Below are 16,096 nucleotides of genomic sequence, written 5' to 3' on the forward strand. Positions count from 1 at the left end.
CAAAATAAAAAGGAACACTCGGTGTTGCCGGTTCGTATGAGAAATAAAATAATAAACGAAGATGATATAAGTAAGCAATTCAGTAATGCTCATTTCTGTTAGACAGTTTGTTTAAGAATCTATTACAGCTTTAGTAAAATGAGTAACTAATTGTGAAAAGTAAAGTTCCAACGCTAGATTCAACGTTTTTCGTAAACACCTACTTGTGGCGGTTTGAAATTTTGATGCAAAATCCGGCAATACTGCATAGAAGAAATATGTCAACCTAACTTTAATCTCTTTTTTATACATTTGATTGTTACATCACTGTCTTACAATTTACTGATACCAGATCGGTATATCGGGTGCGTCTCAAAAGTGGCTCACCCCTATAACTTTTTTATTTTTAAAGTTAAAAAAACGAGATTTGGTATATTAGTATATGACATAAATTAGGATTGATTGACGTATTCAATTGTTTTAGGTCACTTCCTGTTTCACCGAAAATGACTACAACTTTTGATTTTTAAATTGCACCCTCGGTATTTTTTACTTTATCCGATAGAAAATAACACTCTGAATAGAATGACATATAAAATGTCAACTTTTGACATTTTCGCATATGGTTTATTTGAAATTGTAACATGCGGTTCGTAACGACAATTTGACTCGAAATACCAAGTGTGTGGTATCAAATTATTCGTAAAAAAATGCTTTTTCCAAATATGCTAACGAGCCACCCTCATTCCATTTGAAAAAATTGAGATATGATTAAAAATACGATTTGAGCATTTTCTAACTGGCAGGACAGGACACTAAAAACATTAGACGATCAAATCTATTTTTCCAAGGCTCCTTAATAAGAATTAGTTGTTTTTAACATAACCATGGCACTCTTAGATTGAATTTTAAAATTCAACTTTGTTTTAAGCAAGAATGTCAAAAGTTGACATATGATGTGTCATTATATTCAGAATGTCATTTTCTATCGAATAAAGTAAAAAAATACCGAGGGTACCATTTAAAAATCAAAAGTTGTAGTCATTTACGGTGAAAAAGGAAGTGACCAAAATCAATTAAATACTTTTGAGACGCATCCGGTAGACAATAGCTGTGGTATATCTCTTTAAATTTAATCTGAAGAAGACAGTTATAAAATATTGGAGAAAAGAATGCAGAAATATTTCAGAAAATATTATAAACAAAAGACAAGAAGTATAAAATATGAAGTGGTGAGTCTTACCGTGAGAAATAGTACTCCAACTGTTGAGAGAGCATCTGTTTGAGCTGCGGCAAAGGGTAGGCGGGGAGCTGTTGCTGCTGCTGCGACTGGGCCGTGTGCGGGGGAGGGCCTGCCGTGTCCGGGAGACCCATCATGGGCCCCTCGGCTACTTCGGCTACCCCGTTAACGAGCGGTACGTGCTGTACCGGAACCTAGAAAAATAAAATAGAATTTGGTGATGTCCTATGGCATGGCTATAGTCTACCAAAAAGTTCTGAAGCGAATTAGTCTTTGTTTAATATTTAGCTTTTGAAGAAAAAGATTAAGTTTAATTGTTCGAATTGAAACATTTGAATATTATTTGAAACTGGCGTGTACCCGCGACTTCGTTCGCGTCGAATTAATCATTTGTAATGGTGATGATAAAGCAAAGCAAGAATTTCCATTAACATACAAACTGGATAAAATTTTCTCACATTTATGTCAGCATGAGAAAAAACAATATGGCGATATTATTATACATATAACTTGGTAATATTTGAGGGGTAGTTTCATCTCGTTGGAATTTGAGTTTCGAAAAATCCGTTTGCCAAAAATAAGCTTTTTACATCAAGCAGTTTAAGCAGAATCGTGGTTAATCAATTACCCAGCTTTTTGGAACACCCTGTATGATTTTTTAAAAAAATTCAAAATATGTGAAAAAAACAAAATAAATTATGCGTCTCCAAGCGTTTTCCCGAAAGACTAACCGTTTTTTAAATAACAAATATTGAGAGGCGTTTTCACCCTCTTGGAATATGAGATTTGAGAAACCCCTCCTTATCGAACCTCTACACCCTACATTCAATCCGTTTACCAAAAATCAGCTTTAAACGTCAAGCAGTTTAAGCAGATTCGTGATTACTCAATGGTCATATTTTATAAAACACCCTGTATAATTTATTAAAAAATCCTAAAATATGTAAAACAACAAAATAAAATATACGTGTTTAAGAGTTTTTCCGAAAAACTCACCGGTTTTTAAATAAAAAGTATTCTAAAATTTGAGGGGTGGTTTCACCCCCTTAGAATTCGAGTTTCGAAAAATCCCTTCTTATCGAACCTGTACACCCTAAAGTCAATCCGTTTTCCAAAAATCAGCTTTTTACGTCAAACGCTTTAAGCAGGATCGTGATTAATCAATGACCAGATTTTTCGAAACACCCTGTATACATTTTAAAAAATCTTAAAATAAAAAACAAAATAAAATATACGTGTTTAAGCGTTTTTTCGGAAACTTGGCCGTTTTTTAAATAAAAAATATTGTAATATTTTAGGGGTGGTTTCACCCCCTTGAAACTGAAATTTCAAAAAATCCCTTCTTATCGAACCTCTACACCCTAGAATCAACCTGTATGCGAAAATTGAGCTTCTTACGTTGAGCAGGATCGTGATTAATCAGTAGGTCACTTAAGGATTTTATATATTAGTATAGATTATTTTGTAAAACAGTCTTGGCAGCAATATAAAGAGTACTAGTTGACAGTTATATAGCAATATTTAGCAGTAAAGTCAAGTAAAGTGGAGATATAGAAAATCTACATTATATATTAATTTCGTAACCAAAGCGAAAATATTTTCGGAACATATTAAAAAATCAATAAACACTTTTCTATTTATGTCCCAAATCTTTATTAGGCGCAAGCCAAACATTTAGCCTGTCACCATTAAATAAGATTAAAAGGTAAAAGTCCGGAGCCGTATACAGAAAAGCTATCAAAATCTTGCAAAAGCCAGGCGAAGCAGAAGCTATTTTTACACAAGCTGGAGATGAAAATTTTCTCTTCAAAGCTTTGCTTTGCTTTTGATATAAATCATTTTTTAGATAATAAAATTTCAGTTACTCAAATACATGTTTGTTATTCTTTGTGTTTTTATCAAAATAACGGATCCGACGTATAAAGTTAAAGTGTATTGAAAATCTACCACCTTAAACAAAAACTAAGTTAAAGTAAAAATGTCAAAATCTGTGATTTTTTGTTTTAACATTTTAATTTTCTAAAGCAGTAAAACATAAATAATTTTTGTCAGAAAGTGATTATATCAGTTTAACAGTTTTCACCTTCTCGATACCTTTAACAATAACAGGGATACAGGGGGTGACCCAAATTGCAAAATTTTCAAAAAACTTTAGCTTTCAAACAGCAAGTAGCTCAGAAACGAAGAGAGCTATGAAAGTTTTGTTTATGGCATCTTCCGTTTGACAAAAAAGTGGGACAGATTTGTGCAAACCGCACCCTTCTATCTTCACTAATAACGGAGATAACGTATGATTTCAACTAGGGAATGCAATCCCGCACCAAAATATCAATCCCGCAAAGCCGCGGGATTAAAGTAATCAATCCCGCGGATCCGCAAAATTGCGGGACTGTAAACAATAGTCATACATTTGGTCCTAAATGGTGCAAAAGGCATTGTACATTTTGCAAAGGCCCACAATATATTGATATAGCGTTTATCTTAAACAGAAATTTGGACACCGATGTATACAGGGTGTTCAAAAAATATATTTAATATTAAATAAACTTAAATTTTATTATAATTTATCTACTTATTTTATAAATAAAAATATTACGATTAAAGTTTTTTTTACTTGTGTTCTGCTTTTAGATACACTCTATATCAACAATTTTTTGGCATATGCAGAATGTACAAAGCTTTTTGTACCATTTAGGGCCATACGTATGACTAAAAATGCATATTTTTCGAAAAAACGTCGTATTTTCCTTAAAACAAAAAAAAATAAAAAACCGAATTGTCATTTTCTTCAATCAAATTGTTTTTTTTCTAATTTCAATACAGATTCGTCATACTTGGTAAAAATTTCGTTTTTTTAAAAGTTGTAAATTTGCGGTAAAAAAGATTCTTGATCAAATTTTCGCACTGTTATAAAACACCCTGTATACGAGAATTCGCTAAATATATTTTCGAAAACCACATCAGCATCTTAATCACAATAGATTCATCTAAAACCTGGTCCAAACCGCATCTCAAAATCTTTTTTAGTTCAAGAGATATTCAACTTTAAATTTACCCTAAAATTTTGCTTGTCCCAATAATTATGTCCGGCAATTTATTTGACGAAATTGTGCCCAAGTAGTAGTTAAAACGCTTTTCTTCACTTACGCACATACGCCAGAAAGAAATCTAACAACTAGCGTGTTTGTTTCACTTATTTTTAATGGCCAAGCCGTAAGGGGAATCCCCCGGGTTCCGAGCGTCGACGCATCGGCCAGGAATGAAGCGGTTTGATTTTAATTGAGATCGATTCGGTTACCCAGTAGTAATGTGTTGATCCCGCGGATCCCGCACGGTAAATCCCGCGGAATCTCAGAGGGATTCCGCATTTGCGGGATTGCATTCCCTAATTTCAACCAAAATGGAACATCCTGTACAAAATTAAAAAAATTGTAGATGAACTTAAGGAGAAAAAGAATTTGTCTCCGGTTTGACTGAAGGGTCTAATGAGGCAGAAACAAATTCTACAAAAAGAGAAAATACTAGGCACTGGAAACAAAGGAAATAAATGGCAACTTAAGTGAAACAGAGGATAACAATGTTGTGTTGAAAATGAAACTTTGCAATGCTGTAAAATCTTTATTAAAAAGTATTTACTAGGTAGAAGAAAACGATGGTTCCATGCAAGATATTTTGGTTTTGAAAGGAGTAAAAGAGAAGGCTGTCGAGGCAGCAAAATCGATAAGTAAGTATGTATGCAGATGAAAACCGATTCATTTTTTTAAAAACCAATTAATTCAAACCAATCAATTCAATTCAAATTAAATTTTTATTTCACATTTGTTGACATTATTATGTAAGTATTTAATGTGTATTAAGGTGCGACAATCATTCAAGACAAGACTAATACTAATAGACATCTAAAGCTGATGAGGTTGACGAACGAAACAATGTGAAGATTTTGTCATTCTGGAGAAAAAAAACGACAAAACACATTTTATGATGGTGCGACAGCCTGGCAAATGTGCGGTTCTTTGTACTAAGCAATGATAGACCATGACCAAGACCAAGACTGGAGTCTGCAAGACCAAGACTATTTATTAGATTCCAAGATCAAGACTAAGAGAATCTTGGTTTTGTATTTGCTCCAACGCTAAGTAAAACAAAATAACTTTTATGTAACAAAGAAGGCTAAAATTTTGTCAAAAAGTGCAGAAGCAAAACAAATGAGAGAAGACGATGATGGAAACAAGTGAGGAATATAGTAGATAATAAAGATTATATGATAGAGATGAGCAAAGAAACAACGATTGCGATTTTTAAATTGTACAATAAATAATAAATAATAATTTATTAATTATTTTTTTTTGTACATTCGCAACAAAATCGTAAATCGCAACTCCTAAAAATTCAAACACACAGGTAGAAGATTATCACGTTCCTAGTTTACAAAATCACAATCACAAAGTCGCAAATCGCAACAAAATCGCAACTCGCAACTATAGTAATATTGGTTGCCTAAATTGAAACTCGCAAATAGAAGAAGTCGCAGCCGCATTTCCTATGAGAGCCAATCGCTTCTTGCGATTGCTATTTTAAAATCGCTGCGATTGAATGGCAGTTTGCGATTTGTTGCTCATCTCTATTAAGTGAACCTTTCAAAATCTAGAGCGCCTAAATCGAGCAAAAAAACTGATTGCTTTGGATTCAACCTTTTTGTCTGTTTTCTTTCGTGTTTCCCTAAATGACAACCTTGGAGTCCTTTCAAATTCCAGTCAACATTAGATAAATGTGGTCCTAAATAAAATCTACAAATCTATACTAGGTAAGTGTATTTCTAGATACTGACCACTGCCGGGCCCTGTGTGGGGGGCATGTACTCGTGATGGTGGTGATGAGTTTGGTGGGGGACCACTGCGCCCCCTGGCGGCCCTGCCATCGAGGCGGTGCCCGACGAGGGATCAGGAACGGCGCTGACGTACGCTGCTCCCGAGTTGAGTTTAGCACTTTCCCCATTCATATAGCTAACGCCTGCGAATACAAAAATAAAACACAAATTAGAATTGAATGAATTTCGATAATGTTCTTAAAAATAAGTTTGTTTAACAGCTATTAAATTGAAGGATTTGAAGGAGATGTTTTAAGAAGTGTAGTTTGAAATGTTGAAACAGTAATAAATTAAAAATTAATAATTGATTTGGTTCCCTTTCACAAAATTTGTATTAAAATATCAATATTTGATGCAGGCTGTGTCTCGCTAGTTCGTGTGTCACGGCCTTGAATTTTTTCCTCCCAGCGCGCGTCGTGCTACTAATTTCAAATATTTTGTTGCATATTTGACACTTTCTAACAATTTTTTCCAATAAAACTAGTTTATATAGTCTATAAAATGAATAACTTTGAATTTTGACCGTTATTTCTTACCAACACGGCAAATAAAATTCCTCTGTCTCTGTCAAAAAAGTTACTGATATTCTTTAAATTGAGTGCCTGAACGAATCAGATAGGTCACTCTTTTTACTTTCGTGAAATAGAAAAGGAAAATAATAAAACAAGTGACAGTTCTTCTTCCAAAAATCAACACGAAATGTCATAATTGTCAAATCTAAAATGTCAGCTTTTGACATTTCTAAATATCAGACCAATGCCGTTTCTAATAGAACAGCCTCGGAGCGAGATTTATGACGTCACGCTAGTTAGATACTACGGATTAATAAATATGTTGTACAATACATGGAAAACATAACTATTCCTCGTATTTTTGGTTTGTATTTGAAAAACAAACTTTGATTTTAAAATACAAACCAAAAATACGAGGAATAGTTATGTTTTCCATGTATTCTACAACATATTTATTAATCCGTAGTATCTAACTAGCGTGACGTCATAAATCTCGCTCAGAGGCTGTTCTATTAGAGACGGCATTGCGTCAGCATGGCCGCAAGTTGCTAACCTAATACAATAAACACTAAAAAAGCCCGCGGGAACTGTCAAATTCAAGGTTATTCATTTCACAGACTATACCTTGATAGTCCATTTCACCATAGTCCGAAAAAGTAGCAAAATAAGTGTTCGGCATTTAACGTTTTATGTAAAACTGGCTAGGTATTTTTACACAAATGAAGAAGGAAATTAAAGATAAAGGATTATACTATATCAGTATTGTAGCATATTTTTAGACAACTTCTTTATTTTTAAGATTTTGATGGTCAAACATCAACGAAATATTCCTTATGTTTGGACTAAATTTTCTCGAAAATAAAGACATATATTTAAAATTCCGTTACAATATGGAAATAGATTGAAGTTTTGTGATTACAGTGATACATAATTTATATGGTGTTGTAACAAATTGCTCGTTATTTTATGGCAAATGTTGAAGCTCTGCAAACATTAATCAAGCCTTAATCAAAGCACGTGTGTTTGGAATTTTGGGTGTGGCTTAATACGACAGGATCGGATCAATTTTGGAAATTGTACCATGCAAAAGACCAAGATTTTTTCCATTTTAAATATTATGTCCAATGAAAGCTCGAGAAATTGGTTTAATTGCAAATTCCACATTGTCTACCGCCTTTAAACAGAAACCGTTCTATTTTTACACAATTAATTACTATAATTTAACAGCTATTTTCGTTTTTATTACTTGTTAAGTTAGTATTTTTTGATTTGATACATTGATACCAGTAACGGACGACGATGTATTTGTTTAGAAAAAAGTGCATTTGTCTGAACGCTGACGTTAACAAATACAGGTAGTTCGTTAATTGTTGTTGTTGCAACTTTGTTCTCTAACTCTCTAACGCTTATTACGTCGTCTGAACAGGCCCTTATGTGCGTTTTACGATATTTTAAGTCCCGTAGAGATAATTGAATTTTCCAACAAAACCGGCCAGACATAAAAACACTTTAGACAATGTAAAAATAAATCTACGATAAAAATGTTTCGTGTATAATATGAAGATAACGACAGACATGACAGTAATGATAATATTTTGTTTTAAAATAACAGATTTAGAATATGTATGATCAAAAAGTTTTATAATTGTAGTGTGTATGAGGATTGCATGAATATTTTTACAGTCCGGAGCCAGTAATGACCTTTTTTTGATGACAAAATCTCAAGAACTTTTTCTTTATGTCATGGGATTAACGAGTTTCAAAAAAGCAATTTTTTTTAAGAAGAATGCATTTTTCTCAAAATGTCAATAATAAAAAAGTTTTTCTACTTGTAAAAACAATCCGGGACATACTGTAGAATTATTTTAAGAAATAAAACAAAGTTCGGAGAATCTAAGACTTAAACCCGTTGGGAAAACCACGTTTCATTTATGAAAACAAAGTAATGTAACAAAATACAAATTTTATATACCCTCTTCAAATATAACCAAAGCCAAAAAAACATAATCAGCTACCCCTAGATTTTACCTATTTAAGGTACAAACATATTACCTATTATTATTTACATTCTAATATATGTCAACGTCATCCAGTATAGCATATAATTTCAGAATATGAGATAACAAAAAAATGAAGAATGATCCCCAATCTAGAATCAGCTGATATATTTTTTTAAGATCATGTATATATCAAGCTAAACAGAGGTAAGCTACTCTAAGTTTTATTGTATTAGCAATTACCATAGTAGAAGGAAAAAGTTTGTTTTTTATTTTAAACAAAGGTGTAATAATTAGGTGGACAAAACTTGCAATGTGACTGTGTTGACGTGCTGTATATTTTATTTAGTTTATTTAATTTAAAGATGGTATTCCCATCTAATTCCATGACTAATTATAAATGGTAACGTTTTTTTATATCAATGATGACTAAAATACACATGAAAAGTAAACGTAATTTATATGAATCTTATGTCAAATATTAAAAAACTGATATTGAACAATAGAATTACTGTCTACAAATAAAACACAAATATTTTGAAGCTCAGAAAAATAAGTAAACAAGAGAAGTTTTAAAATATTTCCGGATATAACAACTATGCTTTTGTTTACATAATTCAACTTTTCGCAAGAGGATCATCTAACAAATTTAGAATGCAATTAATGTACAGGGTGTCCCATTTTTTGCGGGGTTTCTCGTTTATGAATAGTATACCGTATGATCGAATAAAAACGGCGTCAGCGATGGCTATGAAATGAAGATCGCTGTCATTTTATATGTAAAATTATAAGGGAAATGTCGTCGGATCGTCATTTCATAGCCATAGCTGACGCCGTTTTTATTCGATCATACGATACAAAGATGCGGTTTTTGTATTATTGTGCTACTTTCATTATGAAACTAAAGATCCTATACACAAATTTATCTAGCCCTCTTAGTTTAAGGCAAATAAAATAAAAAAATGATACACAGGGTGTCCCATTTAAAAAAAAGACATAAGATTGAATAATATTGCTTTTTTTCATACTGCTTGACAGCTCTCGTGAAAAACTAGTTAAACGTAAGATTTCTACGTTAAAAACTCTACGGGACGTAGTACACACTTTTCGATAAGTTATAAGATAACCAAGATACGAAGGGGCTCGAAAAATGCAATATTTTCAAATTGTATTTCAGGAACCACGGGGGTTAGAACAAATCTGCGTGTAGCATTTTTATTTTCATTGAAAATAGCGTAGTAACGTGAAATACTCATAAAGGAGAAACCCCATAAACACAAGAAAATGGGACACCCTATACAGGAATATAATTATTTCGGGCAAAAAATTTCGTCTTATTGTTGTGCCCTGTATATGCTCAAAATAAATTCGGAATAAAAATTTCTGAGGTAGCATCCGTTAAGAAGGAATTACTTTACAATTTAAAAAAAAATCATCAAAATCTAATGAGTGGTTCGCGAGAAATCCAACTTTGAAATTGGGACTAATTTTTAGTGGCCGGTTTCTTTTTTGCCGGTAAGTTTATGATTAAACAAAGAATAGCATCAGAATTGGTTTGGAAATAAAGATCGCTGTTATTTCATATGTAAATTATTATGGTAAATGTCAATAGTTCGTCATTTCCAAGCCAACTAAGCGACTTTTTTTTCGATTATACGAAATATTCAGTACCTATAAAAGAATTTTTATTTTTGTTGTTTATTCTATGTTTAACACGAATAAATTTTCAATACATAAACGCGGATTTTTCATCCAAAGACATTTTCGTCAAACGTATTGCAGATATTACACATTTTAATATGGCAACAATGTCGCTTTCAGTTCCACACCGTCTTTGAAATGCCTTCGCTAGCCGAATTAGAGAAAATGAGTGTTTTATGCGTTGGCCGCAGAACGATTGGTGGCTCCACCGTACAGCACTTGAGACGTAAGAGGAAATCAAATCAGCCTTGCCACGAATTCACCCATTAGGCGCGTATCTTCCCAATTCTTTCAATCAACGCTAGTATGCAATTTTCTTACAATTTAAAAAATCTTTACTGTTTCTCTTATAGTTTCAATCAAATTTGGTATTTAGAATTATTTATTTACCTATTATTTTATTTAGAATTTATAAGCGTGGATTTAAATTGCACTATTCAACTTTTGACTAAAAAAATCCAATTTTTCTATTCTAGTAGGTACTCGTACTACATATATATTTAATTAATATATATAATTAATTTTAATTAATATTCAAGTAATTTTAATTAGATATAAGTACTAAGCAATGTCAAAAAATCGATAAACTTTGGTTTAGTGATAAGAACTACCGTTAAACAAACAAATATTATTTTATTGTGTAACGAACTAAAATATTTTACAATATTATTAATTACAATTTCTATGAATCGTTTAGTTTAAACCTCTTTCAGGTTCAAAAAAGTTTAATAAGTCTGAGTTACTTTTATTATAGTAATAAGTAATAAATAGCCCAACTACATCAACAGACGGGTTCTTGCTCAATCATCAAAATTAAGCGACGTTAAACGCGGCGAGAGTTTGGACGGGTCACCGTTTCAAAACATTGTTGTGCTATTGTCTGAAGGCAAGAGTATAAAATTTATTGAGACGCACTGTTCACGTGCAAGAATATCTCGTTATGTAGGCAACAGCGAAGTTGTAAGCCATTATGTGGCTGAGGAACCTGGTAACTTAAAACACTTTGCCTTAACAACTTGAACAATTGTTTATAATGATATTTGATACAACGATTATCACAGTAATCCAGTTGACCGCCAAACAAGTAAACTTTAAAAAAACTAATTCTAAAAATATTCAACAACTACTGGACATAAACTGGTACCGCCCAAAATCAATTTGATTTTAAAAAACCGTTCAAACAGTACCCATCGTATCAAAACGTTTTTAATATTAATTAAAATAACTGTATACCGGGTGCGTCTCAAAAATGGCTCACCTCTGTAACGTTTTTATTTTTTCAAATAAAAAACGAGACTTGGCATGTTAGTATATGACATAAATTAGGATTGATTGACGTATTCAATTGTTTTCGGTCACTTCCGATTTCACCGGAAATGACTACAACTTTTGATTTTTAAATGACACCCTCCGTATTTTTTTTTTACTTTATTCGATAGAAAATGACACTCTGAATAGAATGACATATCATATGACAACTTTTGGCATTTTCGCACATGGTTTATTTGAAATTGTAATATGCGGTTCATAACGAAAATTTGACTCGAAATACCAAGTGTGTGGTATCAAATTATTCGTAAAAAATGCTTTTCCCAAATATGCTAATGAGCCAGCTTTGTTCCATTTGAAAAAATTGAGATACGAATAAAAATACAATTGGGGCATCTTTTAACCGGCAAGAACAAGACACAAAAAACATTAGAAGATCAAATATATTTTTTCCAAGGCTCCCTGATTAAAAATTAGTGTTTTTAACACAGCCATGGCACTCTAGATTGAAATTTAAAATACGATTTTTTTAAAGCAAAAGCAGCAAAAAGTTGGCATATGATATGTCATTCTACTCAGAGTGTCATTTTCTATAAAATAAAGTAAAAATATACCGAGGGTGCCATTTAAAAATCAAAAGTTGTAGTAATTTCCGGCGAAACAGGAAGTGACCAAAAAACAATTGAATACGTCAATTAATCCTAATTTATGTCATATACTAACATACCAAATCTCGTTTTTTTATCTGAAAAATAAAAAAGTTTAGGGTTGAGCAACTTTTGAGACGCACCCGGTATACGAAACGAAATTTAAAAAAAATGAAGGAGAATGATGAATTCAATAACAACAAATCAATAAGTTATTTGTTCAATAAATAAGTAAATATATTTTAAGTGTACGTTTCGTTAAATAAATCAAAAGTACCAATAAACATGTAAATAACAAATATTTTATAAGCCTGCCAACAAATATATTTTAAGTAACATTAAATTTAGCATTACTTTTAAAATATACCTTTTGACAAGAACTGTATGTACCGTATAATCGAGAAAAAAATGGCGTCAGCGATGGCTATGAAATGAAGATCGATGTCAATTTATATGTAAATTTATATGGGAAATGTCATCGATCTTCATTTCCCAGCCAACTGGACGCCGTTTTTTTTTTATCAAATTCGCGACAAATGCGAAAAAATACTGAATTATCGAAATATCTAATAACATAAATATGTCACAATCTGTCAATTATCATGGATGTAGTTTTACCAAATAACAGGGTTGTTTCTGAATTCTGGATGCACAATCGTGCAAAATATGATGCGCAATTTACATACAATATGCACAACAATGGAAATATCGAGGGCAATATGTATACGCACAATCTGAAAAATTCTTCACAATATCAAAAACTATACGATTTCTTTATTCGTTTGGATTTGTCAACCTGGAATAACCAACCCTCAGGGTTTTGTAACGGATATTATAAGTTAAATTACCACAGACCATAGATGCACAATTTTAACTGAATATGTACAATTTTAAGGTTGACTGATGCATAATCAAAAATTTTCAAGGAACAACCCTGCCAAATAATCTTTTGAACAAAAATGTTTGAGAAATAAAAAATTAAACAAATATTTAACATATTCCAAGTTATTTAAACATTTTGATAAACTCAATGATATGATTTAACATTTAATTTTTTTTATGATTATTCACTGTGTTTCTTTGTTTGAAGCTCAAAAAAAAAGATTTTCTGCAAATCTTCTGAAAAAAACGCAAACAAAAAAGACCCTGTACAAAAAATAGCACATACAATAAGAAACATTTTATTTGACACTTTTCGATGTATTAAAATACAAAGTCTATCCAACTGGCCAGGAACGATTTCGACAGACGACATCCAAATAATGACAGACAATATAATTTACCTATGAATTAAAATGACAGACACAACTATCAATGTCATGGATCCTCTAGTTGGACAGCCTATAACACGTTTTTTAACATGCTTAAAAGGTTATTTTCCTAAACACCCCATATGACAGATGTGAAGTAACAATATATGTCAAACATTTTTGTTATTTAGCATGCTGAATGGATTCTGTGTAATTTTTTTCAGAAAACTGAATTATTTATTTTTCCCATTTATTGGGAAATTTTTGTCGGTCATTGAATGAAACTTATTTCGATATAGCAAACCTTGTGTATCAATATTATTTTTCAACTGCGCCCTTAAAAAATATCTCACGCGCTTCCCTGCCATCATAAATTTTCCTGACCTACAGCAATAAAATCGACAGTAAACGTCTTTAAACAAATGGAAAACGTATCGACCTCAAAATACAGATGCATGCATATATGCGACATGTAGGGATGGCAACATTCATGAATATATCGATATGTTGTATCATTTGATATACTGAAGCTAAAGGTTGTTTCAAAAAAAAATGCGAAAAACTTTAAAGGTTGATTCCTTGGTAAAAATGAAAGTAAGTTTCTTTTATATTGTATAAACGTTCAGTCATCATCACGGAGATACTGCTGTACAAGGTGTCCCAAATTCAAGCCACATCATTGGGATCTCGGAAACCAGAAGAATGGGGACAGAATTGCGCGATTTAATGCTGATCAAAATTCAAGCTTAAAATTTTTTACTTGCAGACCTTGCAGTCCTATATCTACTAGTGGGTAAATGAGTTTGTAGATATATTACGACTTTTCTTGGAACTTTAGTTTCGGAGATATTAATTTAATCGGACCTTTTTAAGAAAATTAATTTTATTTTTCAGAAACTATATGAGACAGAGTTTACCAAAAATGCTTTTTATATCTACTAGTGGGTAAATGAATTTATAGATATATTACGACTTTTCTTGGAACTTTAGTTTCGGAGATATTAATTTAATCGGACCATTTTAAGAAAATTAATTTTATTTTTCAGAAACTATTTGAGACAGAGTTTACCAAAAATGCTTTTTATATCTACTAGTGGGTAAATGAATTTGTAGATATATTACGACTTTTCTTGGAACTTTAGTTTCGGAGATATTAATTTAATCGGACCTTTTTAAGAAAAATAATTTTATTTTTCAGAAACTATTTGAGACAGAGTTTACCAAAATGCTTTTTATATCTACTAGTGGGTAAATGAATTTGTAGATATATTACGACATTTCTTGGAACTTTAGTTTCGGAGATATTAATTTAATCGGACCTTTTTAAGAAAATTAATTTTATTTTTCAGAAACTATTTGAGACAGAGTTTATCAAAAATGCTTTTTATATCTACTAGTGGGTAAATGAATTTGTAGATATATTACGACTTTTCTTGGAACTTTAGTTTCGGAGATATTAATTTAATCGGACCTTTTAAGAAAATTAATTTTATTTTTCAGAAACTATTTGAGACAGAGTTTACCAAAAATGCTTTTTATATCTACTAGTGGGTAAATGAATTTGTAGATATATTACGACATTTCTTGGAACTTTAGTTTCGGAGATATTAATTTAATCGGACCATTTTAAGAAAATTAATTTTATTTTTCAGAAACTATTTGAGACAGAGTTTATCAAAAATGCTTTGTATATCTACTAGTGGGTAAATGAATTTGTAGATATATTACGACTTTTCTTGGAACTTTAGTTTCGGAGATATTAATTTAATCGGACCTTTTCAAGAAAATTAATTTTATTTTTCAGAAACTATTTGAGACAGAGTTTACCAAAAATGCTTTTTATATCTACTAGTGGGTAAATGAATTTGTAGATATATTACGACATTTCTTGGAACTTTAGTTTCGGAGATATTAATTTAATCGGACCTTTTAAAAAAAATAATTTTATTTTTCAGAAACTATTTGAGACAGAGTTTACCAAAAATGCTTTTTATATCTACTAGTGGGTAAATGAATTTGTAGATATATTACGACATTTCTTGGAACTTTAGTTTCGGAGATATTAATTTAATCGGACCTTTTTAAGAAAATTAATTTTATTTTTCAGAAACTATATGAGACAGAGTTTACCAAAAATGCTTTTTATATCTACTAGTGGGTAAATGAATTTGTAGTCATATTCTTGTTTTTTACTAGCAGACCTTGCAGAACATTATTCTTTTTAGAACATCTTTTAGTGCAAGGTGTACAGGGTGGGTCAAATTGGACGCTTTTAAAGGGAAACGCCCTGTTCTATAGGAGATAGACGAAAACTAATACCGGTGTCTGGAGTTTAATTTTTATCAAAAACATGATGGTGAAAACCGCACATCGATATTTGTTACCGTTTCGGAGCTACGGGGTGTTTTGATTTGTTAAAAATGTGCATTTTTAACAAATCGCTGTAACTTTTTTGCTATGGAAAATTTTGTATTTTTATGAAAACATTTTCAAAGCACCTTTTTACGTAGAATTTAATGGTTAACGTATATTTTTTTTAAAATTAATAATTTAAGAGTCACCAACAGAAAAATTAATTTATTATTATTAATTATTTGGAACACCCTGTATATCTTTAATTAACTGAAAAGGACT

At 31.5% G+C, this 16,096-nt stretch overlaps 1 protein-coding gene across 1 annotated transcript in view; it reads right to left on the reverse strand.

Annotated features, from left to right (window-relative positions):
- LOC115877333 overlaps positions 1-16,096 on the reverse strand; it is a 74,645-nt gene that overhangs the window by 30,739 nt on the left and 27,810 nt on the right. The window contains exons 3-4 of the mRNA XM_030893479.1: positions 6,048-6,229; positions 1,222-1,413 (exon numbers count right to left, since the gene is read on the reverse strand). Of these exons, the coding sequence (XP_030749339.1) occupies positions 1,222-1,413; positions 6,048-6,229 (374 nt within the window). The remainder of the gene's footprint in view (positions 1-1,221; positions 1,414-6,047; positions 6,230-16,096) is intronic.

Source organism: Sitophilus oryzae, unplaced genomic scaffold, assembly GCF_002938485.1.
Source record: "Sitophilus oryzae breed Bouriz unplaced genomic scaffold, Soryzae_2.0 scaffold_1443_pilon_pilon, whole genome shotgun sequence".
Lineage (NCBI taxonomy): Eukaryota > Metazoa > Arthropoda > Insecta > Coleoptera > Curculionidae > Sitophilus > Sitophilus oryzae.